The 26,603-nt window shown below is 38.1% G+C and overlaps 1 protein-coding gene and 3 long non-coding RNA genes across 6 annotated transcripts; 3 read left to right on the forward strand and 1 right to left on the reverse strand.

Annotated features, from left to right (window-relative positions):
• Positions 1 to 25: 25 nt before the first annotated feature.
• Positions 26 to 4,988, forward strand: LOC136248656 (uncharacterized). The gene is made up of 11 exons (XM_066040426.1): positions 26 to 184; positions 1,035 to 1,481; positions 1,584 to 2,051; positions 2,100 to 2,311; positions 2,360 to 2,558; positions 3,461 to 3,517; positions 3,564 to 3,719; positions 3,883 to 4,134; positions 4,188 to 4,484; positions 4,664 to 4,728; positions 4,778 to 4,988. Exons 1-11 carry the CDS (start codon positions 118 to 120, stop codon positions 4,904 to 4,906), a joined length of 2,349 nt encoding a protein of 782 aa, XP_065896498.1. The 5' UTR covers positions 26 to 117; the 3' UTR covers positions 4,907 to 4,988.
• Positions 4,989 to 13,401: 8,413 nt separating this feature from the next.
• On the forward strand, positions 13,402 to 16,409 carry LOC136248707 (uncharacterized). The gene is made up of 3 exons (XR_010697810.1): positions 13,402 to 14,156; positions 14,215 to 14,573; positions 15,278 to 16,409. It is a non-coding gene; the product is annotated as an uncharacterized lncRNA (long non-coding RNA).
• A 2,337-nt stretch (positions 16,410 to 18,746) lies between these two features.
• LOC136248705 (uncharacterized) lies at positions 18,747 to 23,384 on the forward strand. 2 transcript variants are annotated; one of them, XR_010697807.1, is made up of 5 exons: positions 18,747 to 19,318; positions 20,350 to 20,407; positions 20,466 to 20,551; positions 20,621 to 20,662; positions 23,111 to 23,384. It is a non-coding gene; the product is annotated as an uncharacterized lncRNA (long non-coding RNA). The 2 variants fall into 2 exon arrangements; XR_010697808.1 differs by lacking the exon at positions 20,621 to 20,662.
• Positions 23,385 to 23,542: 158 nt separating this feature from the next.
• Positions 23,543 to 26,022, reverse strand: LOC136248702 (uncharacterized). Of its 2 annotated transcripts, XR_010697805.1 has the most exons (4): positions 25,908 to 26,018; positions 25,744 to 25,861; positions 23,769 to 23,808; positions 23,543 to 23,718 (listed from the first exon to the last, which is right to left on the reverse strand). It is a non-coding gene; the product is annotated as an uncharacterized lncRNA (long non-coding RNA). The 2 variants fall into 2 exon arrangements; XR_010697804.1 differs by lacking the exon at positions 25,744 to 25,861 and having other exon boundaries at positions 25,903 to 26,022.
• Between the last annotated feature and the right edge of the window lie 581 nt (positions 26,023 to 26,603).

Here is a 26,603-nt window from a genome sequence, read left to right on the forward strand (position 1 = left end):
TGTGACGTACCATGACTGATTATATAAAGCCTACTTCCTACTTAAGGCGAAGTAGTTGTAAAATAATTCCTAAACTAATTTGTATCATACCGCGTTATCTCTAGTTGAGCAGAGAAGATGTATAGCTATACATTGTTGTTTGGGCTGCTTAATACGTTCCTTGTATCTCGTCTCGTGTCAGCAGGTACTAAAGTAGCACTAGTCAATAAGTTGTTACTTGTCTGTACTGTATTGTTAATGGTGCACTGTATGTTAATGTACTGAATATGTCTATAAGCACTGGGGGCCAGAATCTTAAAAAACACCTTACAGCTCTTGTTCTCAATTTGCAAGAACGACTAGCTAGACGTGTTATAGTAATTTGACTGTAGCTGGGATGCCACTCTATTCACTAACAACTTCACATATGAAGAATATAATCAATGACAGCTAGTTTAGAGACGTGGTAATCATCAACTCTGGTACGTACATGAATAACCTTGTAACCTGATACTGTGTGTGTGTGGCTTCTCCTGAGATCCTCATTTGTAACTGCCATATCATGTGTATTGCATCATATCAATGATGACTAGATCAGCACCCACATGTACAAAACAATTTTTGCTGAAAGAATGATAGTCAACCTTCAAACAATAGATTGCTTGAAACAAGAGCTCATATTATATAATAGAAAACTTGAAACGATTAGCTCTAAATATCCTCATGCCTGTTGTCCTATTATTATGACTTTAATTTCTATGATCTTTAAGTGTTAATTGCTCTATAGCTAGTATAAGATGATTATAAAGTGACTATATACTCACAAGAATGTACTTGCCAGCTGTCATCAGCCAGACTTGACTGTGGTTAAATATTATATCCTTTTAGTGTTTGATTTCTTATGATGGGCAATTAAATTGTAATTCCTCTGATATTCTGGTCAGTATGGCACCATAGTATTACCATATATGGCATAGAGTCATGTTGAGTATGAAATAATCACATATAGTATAAACAAACAGAATTTATTAGACCACAATTGCCATCCTATGTAGACTTGTTGCTTGCCAACCAGACAGTGAAACTGGACCTGACTGGACGTCTTTCTGGTGCAAATTGCAGTGACAATGATGTGATAGATTCGTTAGAGGATCGGTTAATCAGCTACCTTAACCTCTATGCTACTAGTGTTGTTGATATGCATTGTACATTCATAGCAACCAGTGACAGGCAATGTAACAGGGCTTCTGTTGAAATGTGTGTATTGTTAACATGTGTTGCAAATATGCTGAGCGATGATCTGGTCACCAGTGTTAGACAGCAACAGGCAGCTATCAAAAAGATTATGGACAGGAAAACTAGTGAACGCTTTACAGCTGATGGTGTTACCATGACCGTGAGACTGTTCAGTAATTCTGAACAGCGTAAAACAGCATCACCGACTTGTGCTGAGGACTGCAGCCAAGTGGAGCAGGGTCCAGTCTACCTGTGCAATTGTACATGTAAGTTGATCAATATTAACAGTTAAGTGGCCCATTAAATGCTGTTCAATGTATCTATTCAATATTTAACCCAAACAATCCATATACATGATATTCTTGCAGCCAAACAGATGTCAAGATCATCCTGTCTTCCTAATGTCTTATTGGACATCACAAACATTTATACAGTCAACAATACCAGCTGTGCTCAACAGAGCTGGGCTGACATACCTTCTCTCCACCAGTATCCAGTTAGTCCTATCTTATTTGAAGGATTGAGGTTCTCAGTAACTACTGGCTCTGCAGACACTTCATCTGTTTGTAATGACACCATCACAGGATTGCAGTTACATGTTACGACATCTTTACTTGTTGAGGTTGAGAGGCCACAGTGTGGAGCAGATAACTCTTGTGTTATGAAGTTCAACACTAAACAACTGGCAACTGTCAAGCGCTTCTTTCAGTGTATTCTATCAAGTGTGCCTCAAGCAACCATTTCTGGACAGGTAGCTACATCACTCAAGGTTGACACTAGTCTGATGTGTGAGAATGGATCAGTTCTGGCTGCTAATGGAAAGTGTTGCTCTGAAGGTGAGTACTATTATAGGGAAATATCCTATTGTAAATTTTCCATATTAGGTTGTGATTGTGGCAGCCGACCTCCAGTGGATATTACTATAGTACTACACTTTACTGTTGAACAATTATCATCTACTCAATGTTCTCAACTCAACTATACTAAACTCATCAGTACTATAGTGTCATGGATGAGTATCGGCGGTGAACTGGTACGACAATTTGGTGGACACTTGGAACTGTGTGCTAACCCAACCGCTGACTGTGATGAAATGGTAAGATTATTACTTGCATCACATGATCCCATGGTTACCATACCCTAGGATGGAGCAGTAACCAGTCTGATAGCTGATGTGCCACTAAAACTAATTCTAGCACCATACGTGTCTGTATCCTCTCAAGATGAGCTAAGGGTCTTCATCGCTAGCAGCATCAGAGGATTTATTGAAGGATCTGGTGATGTCTTGTTAGGTGATGGGAAGTATGTGTCTGCTAAAAACTTTACTGTTGAGTTTGGAAATGGTTAGTGATGTAATGATCATGGTATGGTGATCACATACAACATGTTTTATATGTCTTATAGAAAGTAACGTGTTTTAAACCAGGCGCACACCCACAGCCAGCCGAAAGCCAGCTGTGGGCACACACCTGGTTTACTGAAATTGTTTTCGTAAAAGTGTATGTGTGTGTGTTCATTTCGCTTTTACCTAGCTATGTTTGTCTGTACGCACCCATGTGAGCAAAATTGTTAAATAATGGTAAAAGTAGCTTTTACATAAGAGTAAGAGCGAAAAGAAGTCTGTATTAAGCTTCTGCACAGGTAAACTTTGCTCTGAGGTGATTTCTTTTCGGCGGTCTGAAATATGGGTATGGCAACTCTCCTCAGACTTTGTGAATTACCTTCCCTTCAGGCATTTAACAACTGAAAAACAACAGTGCAGGCCTCGTAGAATAGCCTATCAAGTTGAAAGGGGGCATATCCCTTACGTATGCGATGAGGCTTTGTCAAGAGAATTTGTTGGAAAAAACATGATAGTCAAACTATAAAACAGTTTAGAAGATACTTCTGTGCATAATATGTTGGTAAAAGCGGTTTGTTTAACAAGCGCTTCCTTAGCAGTGCATAGCAACGTAATTAAAAGAATTACGAAAATTTCATAAATTATGAAATACGAGAATTACACACTAGTAATAAATGTATTATTGAACAAATAACCCTATTTGTTATAATACATAGTTGGTTAATTCCAGATGAGTTAGCTAGCTGCATGGCGCCTGGTTTTTAGAAGTAGCACACACAACATCAACTTGTTATATATGTTGCAATAAGACGGTTTGGTTATTTTACTATCTGTGAAGGTACCAACCGTTAACTGGTTAACACATAGTCTGCACATGTTGTTGTGCTGTTCATGTCATAACAGGATGTACAGCAACTACTTTGACTACAACAACTACTATTACTCCGGAATCACCAACTCGTAAGAATTGTTGTAATTCTCATATAGTTATATCAGTTCCTAACAGCTACCTGTCTTCCTGGGTCATATGTTAAGGGTAGAAATTGTAGACTATGTCCCACTGGCCACTACACAGATCAACCTAACCAAGATGCTTGTGTCCAGTGTCCACAGGGTAGGACAACTGTAGGGAAGGGATCGACCAGTGTGGACCAGTGTGTAGGTATGTGTTTTGTGTAATGTGTGATGTCATGCGATGTAATATGATGTCACATGCAATATAATTTATGATGTTATGTGAGGTAATATGATGTCATGTAATGTAATACAGTGAAAACTCTATAATCCAACAAGTATATTCACTATATGATGTAATATGACCACAGCACCTTGCCAACCTGGTCACTTCTCTGGCGATGGTCATCTCCCATGTGATCCTTGTCCTATTGGATCTTATCAACCGTACATTGGCCAGACTTCTTGTAGGAAATGTCTCTCAGGATATACCACTATCATTAGTGGTGCTACAGAACCGCTGGAATGTAGTTCTGTAACAGTAGCTCCACCCACTACTACAGCTCCACCCACTACCACAGCTCCACCCACTACCACAGCTCCACCATGCAATATCATAACTTGTAGGTGTATACCATACTAGTGTGTTACAAGTGACATATATACTAATGTATAGATCCCATGGTGAATGTGGCTGACAACTTCTTCACTTCCCCGAACTATCCTAACAATTATCCTGTTTTGCAGCGGAGGAGCTACAATTTGCAGTGTGCTAGTAACCAGCAAATACTAGTATTTATTATCGACCAATCTATGGGCTCTGGTGACTCCTTATCAGTTGGTACCAATCAATACACTGGTAGTATTAGTGTTCCCTTATCAGTAACCCCTCTTACCAGCAGTACCACCATCACATTTGTATCTGACTGTCAAGGAACCAGCAAAGGTTTTAAGATAGCATATGGATGTTATGGTAAGTTGTGTTAATACTCAGAGGGAGCTATATGTCATGAACTCCACAGCTTTTGTCCTATACAACTTATTTTGCTGAAAATAGTTTCACTGAATATTTTTAGGATCACAATGTTGTTACAAAGTTTCCTCCTGTAAAACTTATTTACTATGCAGTAGTTTGTGCCATCTGTGTTACAGGTAGTGATCTTGCTGAAAGTGTGAATAGGATAGCATTTGACTGTGAAGTTCGGAAATATCTCGAGGTAAATAGACAAGTAATTATACATGATCCATATAGTTACCCAACAATAGACTAGAGATGATGTGATTAGGAAGTTACTGAAAGTGTTAGATGGAACAATCGACATTTTATCAGTTGCTGCTGACCCTGATTTTGCTCCATTGACAAAGGCCTTTATCAGTGGAGGAAGTCTTTGCTGACTTGTATAATAGACATCCGCACAAACTGTATAGTATTAATCATATGTGTCAATACTACGTCTAATTCAGTATATTCATGATACATTGTACACTCAACATGCATATAATAGACAAATTCCATAATAAGACTTTATAACATAGAAATAACTGTTGCCCCTAGCAACCTGAATTTCCCATTATTTTTAGGTGATAACATCTAAAGTGACTTCTCCAAATTTTGAGGATAGCATATATATGTCATAAGATATGACATTTTGAAATTTGTGGTTTTCCCATACATATCTATGTGAGAGGGCTACAGTGGCCCCTTCTGGGAAATCACAAAAATGAGGTATTTCAACATATGCAAAAACTAAAAATTCAAAAGTACATGTACTCAATTTTACATAATTTGTAGGTGTGATTGTCAACAATAATCTCTCCAAGTTATAAATGGATAGTGTATATAGGTCATAAGATATGACCATAGATAACTACACCTTGAATCCCATGATTTGTGTGATTACTGAGAAGGGGCAACTGTTGTCCCTCTCATTAACAATGTATGGGAAAATTGCAACTTCAAAATGTCATATCTCATGACTTATTTATGCTGTCCTTTTAAAACTTGGAGAGGTGACTTTAGACATTGACACCTACAAATAATGTAAAATTTAGGTTGCTAGGGGCAACAGTTGAATTTTTCATTATGAAATTTGTCTATTGCAAGAAGGGATTTGTAGCCTTTATTGACTAAAGCAACCACCAATGAGCTGTTCCAGCTGCATGGTGTACAATATAGTTATTCCAAGGTGATGGGTGTGTGACTCATTACTGTTGTTATACTCACCAGAGGAATAGAAGTACCAATTTATAAAAAAGTTGTACAATGAATATGATCTGTCAAACCTTCTTCTGTGCAGTGTAGCTGATTATAGTGAATTCTACCATAACCTTAACAGCATACGTAACTACATGACAAACTCAACTTGACAGCTACCATTGTTTGTATACAGTAAATTCACAAGTTTACTGTTACAAGAGTCAGTAATTGTTTCATCAATTAGCTGATGCAGTAACTATAGACGAATGCCTATAACTATTTATGAAAAGTTTACAATCATATAGACATGGTAACTCCATATATAGACATGGTAACTCTATATATAGACATGGTAACTCCAGTTTAAATTGCATGGCTGTTTTCCATGGGCTATGAATAACTGTTTTACATTAGTTTTATAAATTTATTCATTTTTAAAAAAATTTGCAGACAGCATTATAATTTATTTATTCATTTTAAACACTTTGAATGCGATGCAGTTTGACAAGTCTGCATTAACTGCAGGTCTGTGGGAAACTGAGCTGTTTATATATATAGTATACGTGTAACAGTGCATAGCTACTGACATGGCATACAATCTGTATCAAAGTTGTGGGGAGTAGATCGGGATTGGTATCTTGAACATTAGCATAGTATAAAACATCTACTTTACAGCACATGCGAGGGAATATATAGATATCATGAATTATTAAATGATTCAGCTGTCTTTTGATGATGCATGTACATTGATTGATTGAGATTGATAATTGGTAGGGTGTTCATATAGGTAAGAAATTCTACTGAAATAAGAACATCTTGTGGCAATGTTCGAATGAAGATAGTACGTGTTTCAATTTCTGAGCTTTAACGAGTTGAGTAGTTCCTGAGAAAAAGATAATGTAACCAAAATAATGAAGCGCAGTGGCCACTTCACTTTCAGGTCAACAACTGATAGCTGAGGCGTGCGTTCAGATGACTCTGGCGCCATCCTTTCATTTGATGCGGTATGTGTGGGTTCACCATTCATAATATCCCTTGTGGGTTCACCATTCATAATATCCCTCCATTATCCCTCCATTACTTGTTTCCCTATACATTTTCCCATGATCCCTAATCAAACTTAAAATTTCTAATTAATTTGTTTACTTTTTATAACATGGAGGTCACCTACACCTAACATTTAATCCCTGTAATTCATTCATGGGTATAAACTACATGATAAATGTACACTAGTATATCTGCAGGTGTATACTGAGGCGACCTCCCTTGTTTCCCTACTTTTTTCTATGATCCCTATAGCTAATCGAACTTAAAATTCCTAATTTTTCCTTATACTTGTACAATTATATATATGTGCATGTCACATGCATGAACGCATGGTCATTAATTTGTTAGTGAATTTTGAACCATTTAAATGTTCAAGGTCCATAGCTCTTAATCCTTAATTGATTATTATAGCTCCTTAATTGTTGTACCCCATCATATACAATTACAACAATTATTATTATTACTGCATGGACATATAGTGTTTACTGATTATGCCCAGGGGGAAGAAAATTACAAGGGTGGGGGGATTTATAAGAGGGGGGGGGGGGGGGGGGGAACATAATGTACAATTAGCAATTAGCTATTTACAAATGATTAGTTATAGCTACAGATGTTATCTAGAAATAATTTCTTATCAGTCATTTCAATTAATGAGGTTAATATTGGGTTCCACTGAATCAATGATAGTTCTTGGGAAGTATAGCTGTTTCAATATGCTGTGGTGTTTGCACTTGGGTGGATAAAATGAAGTGGATGGTGGTGGCAAGTGTGTATAGTTGTCCTCAAAAAATGTTGTGCACACTACACATGCAGCATAGCTAATTCATATACTGACTGTATTTATTCCAGGCATCTATGTTTTGGTGTTGGAACCAACAGTCCAAAAATTCTACCTTGGCTCAAACAAAAATAGACCACAGCCCTCAATAGCGAATAACATTAGAGTCATTTATAGATTTGAGGTTCATTTTGTCTCATTATAGGGAGAGTTTTTTAAAGGCAGTGGTTACTGAACCGAAAGTCGGTTCCGAATAAGCCGGACTCACTATTGAACCGACAGTAAAACTTAGATAAAAAGGGTAACTAAATGAAAAAAAACCCACAAAACTCAACCTGGGCTCAAACCCTGGACTACTGCAACTGTAGGCAGTGTGCTAACCACTATGCTACCGCTGCTAGCTACCCACTACCCCTACTTTTCTACCTTATAAATGCTACTCACGTAGTAGTCTCACTATATAGTAAGAAGAACGAACCTAAAGGTGAAGAAGAAACCAAAGCTGAACCTGAACCTATCCCTAAACTAAATAATGCTACTTTTCACGTCCCCTAAAGTTGAATGCTCGGCAAAACTACTAGATGCGAAAATAAAAAACCTTTCGGTTCAGTAACCACTTCCTTATATAAAATAGTTGTTCCAATACTGAAGACGGGGTTAGAATATAGGTACTTGAACACTTTAGTAGAATCATAGACACAGTATACCATAGGGATTGGAAACGGAGACTCGCGCACAAACATATCCGTGTCTCGCATGACGTAAAGAACGCACCGTCACTAGGGCTTTCATCCGTAGCTAGTAATCATAGATAATAGAGGGCGTAAACGGGATTGGAAACGCGCTCGTATTTACCTAGCAACCGCTTTCTATCCGTGTTATCAGTGCGTAGTGACTAAATTCAGCGAAGTTTTGGTTCTTCTAGTTATCGGTTTAACAGCTAAAGAAAGTGTATGGCAGGTGCAGGTACTTAACTCGGTTCTTGTTGTCTGCTAACTAATTATTTGACGTTGTAAAGGGTGTGGCTTACAGCGTGCGGTTTACCGCATTAGCAGTGACAAACTATAGGACTAATTGCCAGCTTCGCCTACATTTTGGTTACAAATTGAACCATATTTCCATAGCTGATAACTTTATACCAAAAGCTAATGTTCAAATAGTCCATTCTCCTGAGAATTATATCCATGCCATATATTATTGTTTTTTACTCTCTATCTACAGCTAATGGATCCGGATATGTGAAAAGTGGAATTGAGTCCATTTTGAAAGAAGAATCTTTTACAGTGCCATCACATACAGCAAGAAATGTAATTAATATAGCAAAAGAAATGAAGAAATGGATTGAACAGCCTGAGAACAATGCGGAAACGAAAAGATTTGAAGAAAACCTAATGAAATCCATCGAATCATGCTTCACATACAAGGGAAAAATTCCAAAGAAACAGAGGGAGAAAATGTGGAGCGCATACCACACACTGCGTACATCAGCTAACTATCTGAGCTTATGGAAGAACTTTTGTAAAACAGTGGGCACTGAAGGGTCACCAATTTTTTACCAGTACATTGGAGATCATGTGCTGAAGGAACTAGCTAAACTAAAATACCCAATTTCCACTAATATTACCATCGAAACTGAAGAGGCTGCACTTACATATGAAGAAAGGAATGGACTTCACTATGCTACAGGGTACGTGCCAAGGTCATTAAAGAAGAAGCTATATCGGTCAAGCCATCAGCATAAAGAGGTATTAATTTCTCTTTTGAGAAATCTGCTCGATGAAAGAAATGATGATTTTGATGACTCAACAGATTGGATCAGTTTGATAGACAGAGGTGGACTGAAAAGAGTCAACAATGATACATACCAGTTGTTTGTGGCCTTTGAAACACAATTACGAAAGCAGATCAATTCACAACATATTCCACTACTAGGGGCAGAGAGCAAACAAATTCTGCTGAACAATGACAATGTCTAGTTCTTTTGGAGCATAGTTTGTACAGAATGGGAAGAAGAGATTGGCAATGTCCTACTTGAGATGATTGTAAATGAATGGGTCACAATACGTGGATTTTCATATGCTAATAATTGGATAGAGAAGTATAAGCAGGATACCCAGACAACAACTGGGAAGTCTAAAGGATTACGAAAACAACTATTGGCAACTAAAAGTGAATAAAAAGCAGCATGTACAATACTCACTTCACACACATGTACACATGCACGCACGCACACAAACCCACACACTACTAATCTGCTACCAATACTGCTATACATATGCACATTTCATGTAGCTAATGAAATAAAGATATAAATCTAGTCAACATTTCTTTGATATGCGTGCTCGCTTTGGTAGTGGCTCATTAATATCTTCATTACTTAGTGAAGTGTCTTGTTTTCCTTTGCGACAGTTTCCTCCCCTTGGAGCCCTGGCTACTGAGTTCACAACTCTCAGTGCTTGAGTGTTGTTGCGAAATTCTTTAGCATTTGGATTATCATGTACACCACCACGTTGTCTCTGTATTCCAAAAAAATCGTTCTAAAGGATCCTGACACAGCCGCTGACTTAAGAAAGATTTTACCCCAGGAATAGTGAAAATGTATTGAACCAGCTCTTTGAATGACATACCTATTAACAAAATAATTTATTTTAATATAACTTATGTACCCTTACAATCCATTCTAAGTCCAAGACGTGTTTCTCTGCTTAGTAGCATAAATGCTTTCTCTTCTTTACAGTAGCCAGATCGTTGGTCAACTGCTTCTTCCCAGTCTGTGAGGTACTGTTGGAATTCATCCATGAACTGCATGTATGTCATAGAAACAATAGCTTATTATGTTATGTTCACATTTCAATTAACATACCACTAATCGGTCATCCTTTGCTGATTCATAAGGCTTTTGAAAATCTTTGCGAGTGTGTATACCTTCATAGTAGTTGTGTACATTCATTGCATCAAACCACTTATCGCACATCTCCACAAATCTAGCTGTTTCATCTGCCTCTTCTCCAATACTTAATTTCATACCACTGGCAACACTTTGGCTCAATACCTAAATATAACATTGACTAGAAGAATAAAACATTGGCTGTACAATTTTGTACTTGTGCAGCCAAGTCAACACGCATCTTAGAGAAAGATGTAAGCTTGATATGTTCCATCTTGATTTTGGGAATCAGTCTGACTCCCATACCTGGATCAGTATCTCTGCTATATAGCGTTGTTAGGTGTGACCATAAAATGCTTTTCCCATTATTCTACAGGAAGATTAGTCAACTTGTAAATGGCCTTGCAGAGTAATACTTACCCAAAGGTGGCGAGATTTTGACTCCCAGCAGTTCCGAATGGTTTTCATCAAATGAGGAGGATCGGAAAAAAAGTAAATGTAACGGTCTTCTTCAGTAAACGGATTTTTTGTCTTGTGCACAATCTCTTGGAATGGATTATGCATTTTCATAAACTTTCGGTTGATGGAGTTGCCATCCAGTGTTGCAGCAAGAACCTACATGCATAATGCATTACATGCTAATCAACAATACTTTAAATATCACCTTAAACCCACAAGTTTCTACCCTCCTCACTGCTTCCCAAAAAGGATCATAAAGTTGGTCTCCAGACAAGTTTGCACAAGGAAATTGTGCATATGGAAACTGCAGCTTGGTAAACAATCCTCGTACCATGATTACCAGCATTGACTTGGCAAGTTGGGGCTTAGGTGGACTATCTGCCTTCAGTCTCCCTTCATATTGTAGCAAATGTGTATTGATATCCCCCAAATCTACAAAGCCAATCAGTTCTCCTGAGTGTTTGTCAAAGACCAAGTCTTCCTTGATGTGCATCTCATCCAACAGGAGTAAGACATGCTTATCTCTTGTTGGACAAGATTCTATGTTGGCAGCTTTCATCAGCATTCTGTCTACATCACTGGAAAATCCATTGCTGGCTTTTACATAATAAGTGTAATCCCTGAGTGTTCGTTGGGATGGAAGATGTATACATCCTGTGTTCCTCATTGATTCATATGCACCCCCAGACCTATTAGAACAAGTACTCTTGTAGCAAAGATAACTTGTAGATTTACCTGTGCCTAATGTAAAGACACCAGCGTATTATCAAGGGATGCCAACGCATGGTACGAGCATCTGTTTTGCTGGCTGCTTCAAGTTGTTGCTTCCAAAATATATGCTTAAAGGAGTCCTCAGGCTCATTCTCAAGGAATTTTAGTCCTTCACTTGCAATAGTCTGTGAACACAATATGCATTTATTTGTGATATATATATACATTTAAACATACCTTGATATCTTCATGGGTTTCTTCATCAAGGGTAATGCCATCAACCTCCACACTTGCAGCTATCTGTTCTTTAAGTTGTTTAATTCTGACTTTGGCTGCATGATATTGTTTCTCCACTTCACCAAGTCGACTTACAAGAGTAGGTAAGGTCTGATGCCTGTTCAATTGTGAGTAGATGCTGAATTGAAATACTGCTATGTACTTGTTACCTGTAGTTAGTATGGCTACTGGTACTTGCTTCAAGGTCAATGTTTCTGAAGCGATGCACTTGTGTTCTTAGATTCTTACGAAGTGTACTACATTGAGTACAACGGTCATACCGGTTGGTGCTTGTAAGCAAGTAGTGGCAATCATTGTGATGAACAGAAGGCTCTATTGTATCTTCCAAATGCCCAGAACCTGGATCTTAAAAAAGTAAGTGATGGTGTACATGTAGTCAGTAATGCAATTTAGATTATTTAATTCTGTGGCACTGAGCTTGATGCTCAGCTTTGATGCAGGATACCAAAATATCAACAAACTTTTAATTTTCATGCTAATATACTCTAATAGAGGGGTCATGTATACCTCTTTAAAAGTTATATATAATAATAATTATTATTATGTTGCTCCTTTGATTACAAGGTATGTAGAAACTGACAACCATACAGTCACCTAATTTCTAGAGTTATACTGGATTGAGTCACTTACTGGCAATTCCATGTAGTGTTGATAGCCGATACTGCCGACACTCAACAAAATCTTGATCAGGGTTGCCTACACAATACTTAGCAGCATCCAGAGTTTCAATTATTTCCATTACTTTTGCTACATTGCTAATGGTATCTGGTAAAGAACTAAGTAAGGGACAATTTGCTGCTGTGAGTTGATGATGCAGGTAGTGCACTGTCCACTTCAGTTCTGAATTGATACTTAAGCTCATCATTACACAGCCACACAATGCTTCACTTGTAGACAACTGTTGAACCTCCAACTTACAAAGAGTCAGTGGATCTGCAGTGGCTATCTTCCAAGATGGGTGTAAGTGTGTGAAGAAAGGAGAACTCATCAGTGTAGTTATTCGAGAATGCAAAACATCACTAGACGCAACTGGTCTGGTAGCATATATGTCAAGGGGAAGTGGTACTGGTGCTTCATGAATCACCACTTCTGAAGGCTGGCTATTACATTCTCTCTTCTTCTTCATAGCCTTCTTCCTTTCTTCATTCTTACGGTGTGCACTAAGTCGAAACCTTCTGCCACCCATTCTTCTGCAAGAGTCATTCAACAAGTTAGCCTGAATGATAGCTATATATGCCAGTGGTGACAATAAAAATCCACATTGTTTATGCTTTACATACTATACCTAGCCTAACACGTGATGTAGTTTACAAACGCTATGCAAAAGTAGAGCATTTAAGCAGCCCAACACATTCAAGTATTGGTCTCTACGAAGTTTAGAATAAGAGAATCCCCCCCCACAAAATCAGGTGGTGAGACAACCCGAATTTTAAGATGTCTTACTGAATAACTTGTAAACCTCTATATTTACAGCAGCATTTTATGCAGCATGCAAAATAACACTCAGAGAGTAGTTAAATGCGTTAATTACCGTCTATGTAGAGTGTGTAGTAGAGCGACGCTACCCCCACAAAAAGTTTGTCTCGAAGCCATAAACATTACGTTAACATTTTCGACGTAACTAACCACACACTGTGCGGTTTTGTGACATAAGTATCTAACATACCAGCTATACAGTTCCTGCGGTAGCAATAGAGCGACACGAGATACGACACAAGACGAAGCCTGTTACACCAGCGTAGCAACAAAGTTCTCTTTCCAAAAAGGAGGGAAACTAACCGCGAAAACTTCGCATTACACGGATAGAAAGTGGTAGAAAGTATTAGACTATTGGGTGCACGTGAGCCGTTTCCAATCCCGTTTACGCCCTCTATTATCTCTGGTAATGGCGAGTGGAATTGTCCGTAGCTTTATAAGTGGGTTTTGTGACGAAGCGGAAGAATCTTCCCGGATGGAGAGTGGTAGAAAGTTTGTTGAAGCATTTTTGGGTTACCATTATTCCACGGAACGGCACGGAACGGAATGGCATATTCCGTGGCATTATTCTCCGGAACGGAACGCCTAAAGTGCCTAGATATATCCTCTAAATCACTTTCAAACACTATACTATGTTACTTTTGTGACAAACAAAACGAGCCGGCTGTTTCTTGTAGCCGATAACTAGCCTTTCGGCTATAGTTATGCCTCGAATTATGCTAATGTGAAATTTTATCACGTGACCTGCAACTGTCACAGAGGTGACAACACGAGGAAACACAAGATGAAGAAGGTGAGTTGGTGACGAATGCAAATAAGTCCTTTTGTGGTGAATTCAGTCTTTGCTGTAGTTATAGAAAGTGCTTATAGCAGAAAGAACCAGAATGGAAGGCAATTCTGACGGCAGAACCAGAGTGGAAGACGGCGACCTGGATGACAGAACCAGAGTAGAAAACAATCTGGACTGCAGAACCAGGGTGGTAGACCAGAGCTAAGAAGGACTGAGAATTACATTTTAGGTATACTAGAGCAGATCTCTGTGATTTTGATAAGAGATTCAGAGTTTTATAAACAAAGGCCACTCAGTTGAAAACTGAATTTTTGACTTGGTTTATGAAAGAGAAATTTAGTACTGCTGTATGTTGCAATACGTATGGCCCTAACACAGAATTTGAAAACTTGCGTGAGTGGACAAGAATCAGTAAAAGAGGTGAGTGTGTGTTTGTTTGACATATTGTCTATCAGCGGAACAGCCTGACTGCTCCAAACCTAGCTACAATTTATAATCTTCTTAAATGCAACAACTTTGTAAAGATCAGGCTTTACAGGCTCCTTGAGCCTCCTTATCTGTAAACCTAATGCTAACTTGAGAATGGATTTACCATCAATTGAACAAAATGAACACTAGTGGTGATAATTTTAATGGCTGAAAGTTAAGCTAAAATTTTATCAAATCTCTTTCTTTGATATCTGCATGGGTTTGCTAAGCCTGTGGTGGAGTTACCGAAGTGTTGGTAGCCTGTGGTTGTTTACTAGATAGGGAAAAAATGGCAAGGCCAACAACCAAATATCATTGCTTACTTTCTGGACAAGAATAGCATTGATAGTAGTTTTTTGATGCACTGCAGTGTCACATTGTGGTGGTGATATACAAACATCTAATGGTAGCACTCATTTTGCCACTTTCTCTCTCAATACTTTTCTTTGACTGCTTGGTTCACACCAATGAAATTATATAGAACATGCTGACCAGGTTTCTACTCTATTTAGAGCTAATTTTAATATGGGCTCTGCTACTAACAATTAACCATACATGTTTATTTTTTAGTGGGAAAAAAAGGATTAATATTTCCTTACTTTTTTTGTAGTTAATATCATTATGTTAACAGTTAATATGTTTGCTCCAACATGCAGATCATCTAGTGTGCAGTGAGGAAGACTCATCACACAGTGGATCACTCCTTTTGGACAGCTCTCCATCGAGTCAACCTGTCAATGAAGCTTCCAAAAACTTGTTCAAAAGTATACGACTCAGTGAAAAGAAGCAGCATCCTCCTACAAAATAAAAGACTGCTGATACATACAGAGAATTGTCCAAAGATGAAGACACCCATTCCTGGATTGATGAATTACACTTCATGGATGGGGACAAAGCTGTGCATGGTATTGTCGGGTGATTGGATTAATGTTGCAATTATCAATGCTAACCAATATAATATTGAACAAGTAGTTCAAACAAAATTTCAAGATGTTGGCTATTGAGTTGTTTGATTGTTGAAAGTGCTTTCTTTCAAGTTATACTTGACAGCAACAGAAATCACTGGGTGACAATTAGTAACTCAACCAGAAAAAGATGCGTTGGTTTTTGATAGTATGTTTTCTTATGACAACTAATGCAAGTGGCCTGTTTACTGCACACCAACAAAATCAGAAATTACCCTGAACTTTGTAGATGTTCATAAACAGACTAGATGTAATGATTGTGGTTTGTTCAGCATTGCATATGCAGTGCTCCTGTGTTTAGGTGAAAACCCTGGCACACTAGTATTTGGCTACCCTATAAGATGTGTAGCCATCTCTCATCTTGTATTGAACAACAATGTTTTTCTATGTTACCAATCAGAGGCAAAAGAAGAAAAATCTGAAAATAAAATAAACTGAACAAGCAAAGGCTTACTGGATGCCTGGCATGCCACGTTGACCTCCAATGATATGCTGTTTGGAGTGTTCAGAATGGTACCATGCATGGGGATGTATGCATTTCTCCAGTTTCTGTTGAAGCACCTTAGACAAAGAATGTACACTGGAGTTGTCAAGACTGTATTGAAACTAACTAGTGTTTAGTAATTGTTACAGTGTAGTATATCATTGTACCATTTATTTGCTGTACTGCTTTTAATTTAATTGTGTTAATTTACTGTATATGCTAATACTTTGTCACTTATTTTACTCGATAATGTTGGTGTTATCACCATAGTTAATTGTATTCAATTTTTGCTGTTCAACTGTATTCTTGCTTCCTGTAAGAATTTTTTTCACTGTGGCATCAACCTATGTAGCAAGGTTAAATTAGACATGCTGTATAGCTACATACACAGTTGAGGCTTGGGGACTGGTCCAAGTTGAGAGACAACCTTTAAGTTTATTAGTACTGTAATAAAACAGACATAATACTGCGACTACTAGTTTTTATGCTATAGCTTTGCAGACCTGATAGCTATAGATTTAGAGTTGAATGTAGTCTATAAAACTTCCTTTATAGATCTAGCCGTTCCAGGACTCCCATGGCCACCAAGAAATACTATAGTTGATGCGTTGGGGGGAACGTGTGTCTGCTCTGTTCCGTTCCGGAGAATAATGCCACGGAATATGCCATTCCGTTCCGTGCCGTTCCGTGGAATAATGGTAACCCATTTTTGCACCATATTACGAACGGAGACGCTTCAATGGACGCTTTTGACGAATTCAGCGAAGAGCTAGTGATGTCACTTAAGGAAATATTCGACAATTTGAGGGAGTACAAGTCCATCTCCACAAAGAAAGAGAAACTCTGGTGTGAATTCCACCGTAAAAGACTCCGGACATGACTAAAACACGGAACGGACTGGGAAAACGGACTAGCAAACGGACTGGAAAGAACTTGCCTGAAAACGTTTTTTGGCCATAGAAATTCACTGTATAGGTGCTAGAAAGAATATAACACGCAACAACGACCTGAAACAAACCTCTGAACTGCTCTGAACACGATGTCGAAGTTTGCTCAAGCCGATATTAAGCCCTGCGCTTAAAGATAGTCTGAAATTAAATTCATTTTGTGTTTAATTAAAAGCGCACTTTCGTTTCTAATGTGTAAACAAGACAAGACACAAGCTTTAAGCCTTATGTTACTTGGTCTGGTTAATTGCTGCAATTAGTTTGACGGCTGATCTTCAGTTTTACAGGTGACAGCTCGTGACAGGTAGGCTTCGTGGCGGCCACGTTGTATTTAATCAGCTGGCAAGAAACTGGCTACTACAAATCTTTGTTTGCTTAAACTGTTAGTAGCTAACCGACAACTTCGCTGTCACAGGCGCTCAAACTGGCAGACTGGCGCTTTGTAAATTATCTCAGGGTAGTAATGGTGGCTCGAGCACACGTTTAGAGGTTTGTTTAAGGCTGTTGTTACGTGTTATATTCTTTGTAGCAGTGATTTAGTGAGTTTCTATGGCAAAAAAAAACGTTTTCAGGGGAGTTCCTTCCAGTCCGTTTGTGAGTCCGTTTTCCCAGTCCGTTCCGTGTTTTAGTCATCTCCAAAGACTCCACACGTTTCCTGATATTTGGAAGCGTTTTTGCAGGGGTTTAGACATCCCATGCAACCTGAGCTGGTGGCACAAACAGTCAACCTGAAGCTATTTGAAAGCCTATTAACAACCTTTTTTGCCAAAAATTCGGAAACAGTGGCTGCACCAACATCTAGTAGAACTACTTCTTTCTCTTTTTCTGATGACGAGTTGAATGCACTAAGATATGTTGCAGGATATGTCCCATATTCCATACTAAAGAGATATGAAAGAAACCACCAGACAAAACCAGCAGTATTGGAGTGCCTTGGAAATATGGCGGTAGCCGGGGATGACAGTGACATCCACAACTATACAACAAAGTGGATTGAGACAGTGAACCGAGGAGGATTATTTCCCATCAACGATAAATCATTTCAATTATTCATTGCCATTGAGAGCATAGTTATACAGACACTATCTACCAGTTATATGAACACTGTACAACATGACAACATCAAAACACATACAATAAATACATGCATAAAAAATACACAAGTTCAGGAAAAATGGACTGTGTTGACCAAATACATTGATTTTGAGAAGCCAGATGATGAGATAAAGTTATTAGAAGAAATTGTAAATCTTTGGGTTACTATACGTGGATTTTCTGTAGCAGCAACATGGTTGGAAACATTCAAACAGCAAGTTAAAGTGAACACAAAGAAGAAAAAAAGCTTACGCCAGTCTCTTTTATCAGAGTAGCTAATGCATGCAGTTCCTTCAATATATATAGCTACAGTTAACAAACATGATCACATTCCTATATATATATCTATATAGTTAGTTGTTTGGCTGTTGTATAATATTCCTGTTATTAATATACATTAATGCATTATATACAATCAATGTAGACATTCGGATCGCCTTTTTGGCAGAGGAATCATTGCTGCAGCTGTTAAATCAGACCGCTCCAAATTCCTCTTCCGTGAGCAGTTGCCTCTCACAGGATCCAGGGCCATGGATTTTTGGATACGAAGAGCCCCTGCATTTGTCAAACATTGTTGTAGTGTTGGATTGGTGTTTCTACCCCCTCTTGCCCTTTGTTTTCCATAATATACACTGTTAAAAATGAAGTTTGAAGGTTATACCATGGAGTATGACGGTTATCCCTACCTTGTTGGTATAAAAAACGCTCGGTATGAAGGTTATACTATATGGGATGAAGGTTATCCCTACACGTTGGTATAAAACTTCACAGGTATAACGTTTATACCTTCGTAATGTCCTTATTCCGTTTTCTTCCGTGCATTTACTACGTATTTCAATCTAAAGCGTAGCGCGTCATTTTTATGCGGCGCTTGAACCATAGATTATATGATTCGTTACTATGCTGCCACATGGGTGCTTTGGCGGACCAGTGTCACGATTTATCTACTTAATGGATTCAAGCACAGAGAGATAAAAGTGGAACACCAGTAAATACGGGACACCTAAGGGGTTTGTCAGCTGCCCGGGTACCAGCTGCCCTTGGATCGCCTTGGATCACTGGAACAGATGTAAGAGGATTAAAAGCGGTAGAAATATGATACAACCAGTCCTTTAAAATTGTACATTTCATTGCTCCTGTTGATATGCATCCGTGAAATTTTGTGGCAGCCGCTATAAAATGGAGTAATATTTTGATTCATGTAAAGTGAGTGGGACAACTATTAAAACTTTGTATGCATGTACATACACATTGCACAAGGAGGTGCCACAGGGACTAGTCTGGCACCGCCGCAAAAAGTTAAGTACAGATACTAAATGATTTCTACCACTCAGATTTAGTAGTGCGTGTCAATCACTTTTGCACACAAATCACCTTGGCAACGCAATGCTTTTGAAGGGTAATCATCTGACATAACTAGTAGATACATACACTGTCTAATTGAATTCCTTTTGAAATTATTTAGTATCTGTATTTCACCAGCTGCAGACCCTTATTTTTGCGAAGGGATGGATGACATGAAACTAACTTGCTGCACAGTCTACCAAAGTCGATATACAATCAAGACAAGACTTGAGACTACACAATATTGCTACTAGTAACAATGAGTCAAAATCTCAAGGCATATACGAAGGGTTCATATGTAGTGTGCAACACAGGCCAGCATGATACTCCCTTGCATATACATGCATGATCGGTTTAGAAGTGAAATAAAGCTAAGCAGTTCAGAGTGACTAGTGCAGGGTACACAGAATCCCTTATGACATCATATTTACTTCCTCGGCCATGTCTTTTAAATTAAAACTTCGTCGATTCTTATTTTCTATGTAATTGTACTGGTTTGTCTTGTTTTTGTATTTATGTTTATTGTACGGTTTCTGGTGTATTTGTGTTTATTGTACGGTTTCTTTTTGTTTTGTTGGGGACCACTTTATACAGGCACTTAGCCTTTTGTGTACCCTGTCATTGACGAAATTGATAATAATAATAATTATACAACCAAGTACTAAGAATAATACGAAATGCGGTTAACATTACGTCATTAATAATGAATGAATAAATAATAAATAAATAATGTTTGAAAAAACTACGAGGCCTAGAGACATGAACTAAGTGGGGATAGATTCGCCTGTGAATGAAGGCACAATCGTATAATAAGTATGCCTGTTCGTGCTGATGACTTTACCGTACATGTAATTCTATATAACGCCCGGCATCACACCCTTGTTTAATTACAGATTGCTCAAAGGAGAAGATTAGTAAAAGTCCTAGGAGAGGCCAGACACCACTTTACTGGTAAACAACAACATTACAAGTATGTTTAAATGTTTGTAACTGTGTATTTTGTGTGCAGGGTATGGGTCGTGCAGTGAACAACCAGCTGATGACCAGTTGGGTTACCAGCTGATGTGCTCATAAACAACCAGCTGGAACAACAAGGTAATGAGTAATGTAATACTTGTACTGGTAGTTGTATTATACATCTTCATCCTTCATCTGGCTTGCTAGCGGCTAGAATTATTTTCCACTGGACTTATCTACTACTCTACTGTGAGTCTGTATAATAGCTAAACTAGCAGCCGATGCAGTGCTGCATATACAACAATGTGTAACTATCTCCTGTATGTTGTGCATGGCTGTATGCATAATATTATAGACTGTGATCACTGTGCCAATGCCACACCGCTGATATACTGGCACATCACCAGTGGCCTCTAGTTACAACAGAGTCTGTTGTGCCATATTGGCTTGATTGGGATCAATTGTTAATTGTACCTTCACCATGTCCCTTGTTCTACATAGCCTCACTTCACTGCTGAGTCATCTTGAGAGACACATCACACCTACAATATATAGCTACTTTCAATATAGTTAGGGTTTTGTTGTAGGTTGTGTTTTAGTATTGTGGTTTTCTGATGCCAGTTAAACTCCCTTGTCTGTGTACATATGCCCATGTATCATTTCCACCGGTACACGCACACTGCTCTGAGTGCTGCCTATGGCACTGTTTATACTTTCCCAATGGGTAGGTTGCAACGTTGGTGTATGTACTTGGTTGTATGTGACACGGTCCTAGAAAATAATAATAATACTTTTAATTTCTTACACACAATCTTGTATGCAACAGAGAATATCTACTAGGTACATGAGTTTTGTACTTCCAAGGCAGGGGCAAGTTTTAGGAAACCCCTTTACATAAATTCAAACCACAGGTATACAGAAATCATGGGATCTTTCATGAAATAGGAGCCTTCGCCTTGTATTAATAGTGTTTGTCATGCAATAGCAATGCTTGTTCTGAAGAATATTATTATTATTATTATCAATTTACCACAGACCGGGAAGGACAAGTACAAAAGGTGTAAGCCTGTACAAGGTACTGTCCAGAATACAAAAATAACTACAAAATACAACATTACAAAACAAAGACAACATTACACAACAAAATACCAATACACGAAAGCAATACAATATTAACAATAAATTACTTAGAAAATGCCACAGAAGTGTTTATATGCAGCATGGCGAAAGGCAGTACGGGTTGCAATTCCCAAGATATCAATAGGCACTTGATTCCAGACAAAACATACCCATACAAAGTAAGAATATATACCTCCTAGCATTAATTGTTGACAGGGGTGGTACAAGAGAAAGAGAATGACTACGTGTAGCCAACGTGTTGTAAGTACAGTACTTCAGAAAAGGAATGGAACCATTGTGACGAATGTCCTGAAGAGTACAAACTGATAAATAGTCACGCCTGGAACACAAGGGAGGTAAATGCAACTTTTGATAACAGGTTTCATGGGGAAGAGACCAAGAACATGTGGTTGGGTTCCAACGACTACCACAAGCCCACTGTGCAGCACGTCTCTGGACAGCCTCCAACAAATTCACATCTTTAGCAGTATGTGGTGACCACACTACACAAGCATACTCCAACAATGCCCTTAATATAGCCTTGTATGCTCTACATCTAGCCTCCGAATCACACCCAAACATGGTACGTCTTAAAACATTCCAAACCCTAGTAGCCTTAGTAGCAGCAGCCTGACATTGAGTAGACCATTGTAATTTGCTATTAATTTGAATCCCCAGATACTTCACAAGATTAGTCCATTGTAGTGGTTGATCTCCAATAAAATAAGTAAAAGTAATAGGCTTCCTTTTGTTGGTAATAGATAAAGCCTCACACTTAAGAGGATTCAAATTAAGCTGCCACAGTTTAGACCATGAGACTATAGCAGAAAGATCATTCTGTAATAGCTGGCAATCTTTTACTGATTTCACACTAAAATAAAGGAGTACATCATCGGCAAACAGCTTTAATTTGCACACATTAGGTATTGAAGACAGCTCATCTATGTAAAGTAAAAACAACAGAGGGCCCAGAACAGACCCTTGTGGCACTCCAGAAGTGACTGGTGCCCAATCTGAGTAAGAACCATTTACAACCACCCTCTGAAATCTCTTAGTAAGGAAGGAGCGCATCCATTCTAACAGATTACCACTTATCCCAAGGGATTCTAATTTCAGAAGTAGCCGTTCATGTGGAACCGAGTCAAAAGCTTTGGCATAGTCCAAAAACAAGCAGTGAACAGACTCACGGTGCTCCAGTGAGAGTGTCCAGCCATCTAAAGCTTGAAGCAGAAGTTTAGTTGTAGAATGATTCGGTTGAAAGCCATACTGGTGCTGACTCAAAAGGTCATTTTTTCTCAATACTGAATATAAATGTTTGTGAATTATACGTTCCAAAACTTTCACAATGATTGAGGTCAAACTAATAAGATATAATTTGGTGAGATACTCTAATAAAGCAGTCAGGCAATTATAATACTCTAATATAACAGTCACTTAGCTGTAGAGAAAACTCTTTTCAAAATTACTGCATGTGTATGCCCTGCAAGATGACATGATAAAAGGAAGCGTTGCTTGTAATATTTGTGTACTTGTACATATTAATAGTGTTGCAGGGTGAACTGTTTATAATTGTTGCAGGGTAAAAGAGGCATGAATCCCAATGAGCAGCTTGTTACTACCAACTGGATTGAACATAGCTGACTCTAGAGTCTGATCAAAGTTTGTAACTCATCACCTATGTGTCAAGCAGTTGTAAAAACTATTCACAAGCAAGGAACTCAACTGAAATATTATTGCATAATTCAATGAACAGCATTACTTGTGATCACAATGTTATAGCATAACTAGTGTTTGTGTTATTTGTACTTGATTTGTTATTTCAATGACCAAGGGCTATTTGGTATACTAGCAATACCTTTCGTAAATATAATTCCTAAAGGGAACTAGTGGTTACCTACAAACAACTTGAGAGTTCCACACTGTGTATGTAAATAATTCATCATAAGGCTGCTTGACAATGTACTGTAATATAACATGTTCGGTCAGTTATAGTCTACACATCCATGTTCCTTGCAGATGATAAGCACATACATTATCACAACTTCAAACCACAAACACATTATGGAGCATTACTATCATCTAGTGACAGTTGGATATTTAAATGTTCTCTTCCTTTACAGTTCTTATGCACCCCTCAGCCCTTGGCCCAATATCTTTTACGCTATGATTTCAGTTTCTCAGAATGCCTGTGAATTAAGAAAATATACATTTTAATTCAACGAAATAGTCCACATACCTCTCTCAGTGCTATTACATTGGCTGAACATAATTTGACACTAAACAAACAAGAAAGTAAATCATGAAATTTAATGATAAAATAAGACTCATATCTTTCCTATTAATGCACTACAGCCAGTCCCATATAATTATATCATAAACACTGTAGTTGCTAGATATGGTGTAGAGCCGTACGACAGAAATAAATTCCAGGTTTCACAGGAACTCCTAGTACAAAACAGTGAAGCAAAAGCATTTTACAGCATTTCTTTAAACTTGAAATCTATGTGGAATATATCAAGAAAAGAATATCTCAAGTTGATCCCAAGGAATATGATTTTTGATCTTGTAAGTTATAGTCACCAGTCTTGTGGCTAGGGTAAACACTTGCCTGAAAGTAATAAGTGCCTGGGCCATAATTGACAATACAGTACTTGAAATCAGGACATGTACCTTAGCGCCATTAATGGTCTCATTTGTAGTTGTTTAGACCTCTCAAATTAGGACACTTTGGGTATACTAGCATCACTAACGTGCTAGTTTCGTCCCTGATTAGGAACAATGTATGACACATAATCAACAAATGTTTAAGAAATTACTGGCTCAGTTCTACATACTACACACATGCACACACGCGTGCACAGCACACACACACACACACACACACACACACACACACACACACACACATGGTTGAAACAGGTCATTTGCGTCACATTTGTCTGGGGCTCAGTGGGTTACTTGGGTAGGTAATCCAGATATGACCCGTTTTATGGACTAACCTGTATTGAGGCCTGGGTAAAATTTCATGAAGTTTTTGCCTATTATGCTCTTCAGTGTTCTCAATGTGCTCAAAAACATTTCTTACAATTATATTTGAAATTTTTAATCAGTGAATGCTCAAATAGAGTAATTGACTACAAAGTGACTGTTGTATTAGAGAGTATCGATCTAAGGAGCTATGGACAATGCATTGGAGTGCTCTATTGCAGTTTCCACTAACTGCTCTATTAGAGAGTATCAGTAGTATTCATAACATCCACCTAATATGCTAGCATTGTGCTGGTGTAGCACTCCAGCCTATCAGTAGTGAGCCACACACACGCACGTACGCACACAGTTTAATAGTTACCAATGTGTTTAATGAACATGCAGTATAGCTACAGTTTAATAGGAAACTTACAATTAGTCCTCAAACATGGATTAAGGCTATGTATTGAAAAGCCTTTACAGAAGATCGAGATACTCTAATAAAAAAGTCTGACGTACTCTAATAGAGCAGTCAAAAGTACGTACTCTTATACAACATTCATAACAGAATACAATTTTAAAAATGGGTGTTAAAATGTTTACATTTAAAATACCTATATCATTTTAATTGGAAATGTACTTGGTCACTACAATATATACCTGACCAGCCACAAATCATGAGGAACCAAGTACAAATTAAAATAGTTACTATTTATGAAATCAAAAATCTAGTAAATTTGAAGCACTTTCTAAATCTGTCAGTGGCTGGGAGCACAGCCCCAGATCTCTGTACCTCACTGCTAAATCTGGAAGCCACTTTGGAAATATCTTGGATACGCCCATGGAATTGATGAACTTAAAATAAGCAACTATTGTAATTACTTTGTTTGTGGTTACAAATTGCAGCAAGCACTGTGACAACACTGTCAGAACAGACTCCAGTACACACTCAGGTAGTACTAGCACAGTTGATTTCAGATTGCTTTTGAACAGTTCACACACATGGCTTGCAAACGTGCTCTACTTGCAGTATTTATATATACTCCTGGCATTGCTTGACGATAAAGGGGTGAGTATTTATTGTGCTAGTATTTAGTTTTACAAGTAAAGGAGCTAGGTTGCAAACAATTAGCTCATATGTTCGAACAGTCATAATTATTGCAAATTATTCAATTGCATGCAGAAAGTAATCTGAAATCGACTGTACATGATCACAAAACACTAATATAGTATTTATGTCTCACTTTAGTTTTACTGCATTAGTCACAGTAGATTACTAATGGAGTTAGACTAGGAGAAGAAGTTGAGGAACGGTGGCTTGCCTACCCATATACTCAACTGAACATTTTGGATGATTCTGATCTACAAAAGTACATAATGCTCTAGAGTATTTATAATCTTACTTTACTTAGAGTCTCCCGCTGGCAGCATACAACCACTGATGCAACGAGATAATCTCAATTTTCCATTTAATACTCACTCCCCGTGACGTAGCGTTTACGTACGTTACTTAACGACGAAAGTTACCGTGGTAACGAATATACTGAAAATTCCTCTGAAAGTTCGTTCAGTTTGTTCATAAAATAAACTGGTTTTGGCAAAGAAGATATTTGAAATTTTGTGAGTTATTATGTCTACAAGAACAGGAAGGATGCAGGGATCACTCCGCCATCCAAATACTATATCTATGCAAAGCATAAAACTTTAGCGCTTGGCGCGCGCAGCGCGCCAAGCGCTAAAGTTTTATGCTTTGCATAGATATAGTATTTGGAAGTTGGAATTAATGAATTCCAATTTGCAAAGTTTATATTTTTAAGTGCTTCCAGCTTTTAATGCGATGGTTACGGTGGTTGCTGTGGCTTATAGGCGATAATTGAAGCCATTGTATACAGACCTTACTGTAAGATTTTCTAGGTTTTCTGTGTGGGTATTGTTTAAAGGAAGCATGCTAAATGCATTATCTACATTACACAGCTACAAGATACAGGCTTTGAGCTGCAGCACTAGCTCCTGCTAAACGTCGAACTATCCTAATAGAACAGTCAGTACAATTATTCATAAAAATGAAGTCATTGTGATTAATGATTTGGCTATAGCTATAACC

The sequence above is a fragment of the Dysidea avara genome, chromosome 3, assembly GCF_963678975.1.
Source record: "Dysidea avara chromosome 3, odDysAvar1.4, whole genome shotgun sequence".
NCBI classification, from domain to species: domain Eukaryota; kingdom Metazoa; phylum Porifera; class Demospongiae; order Dictyoceratida; family Dysideidae; genus Dysidea; species Dysidea avara.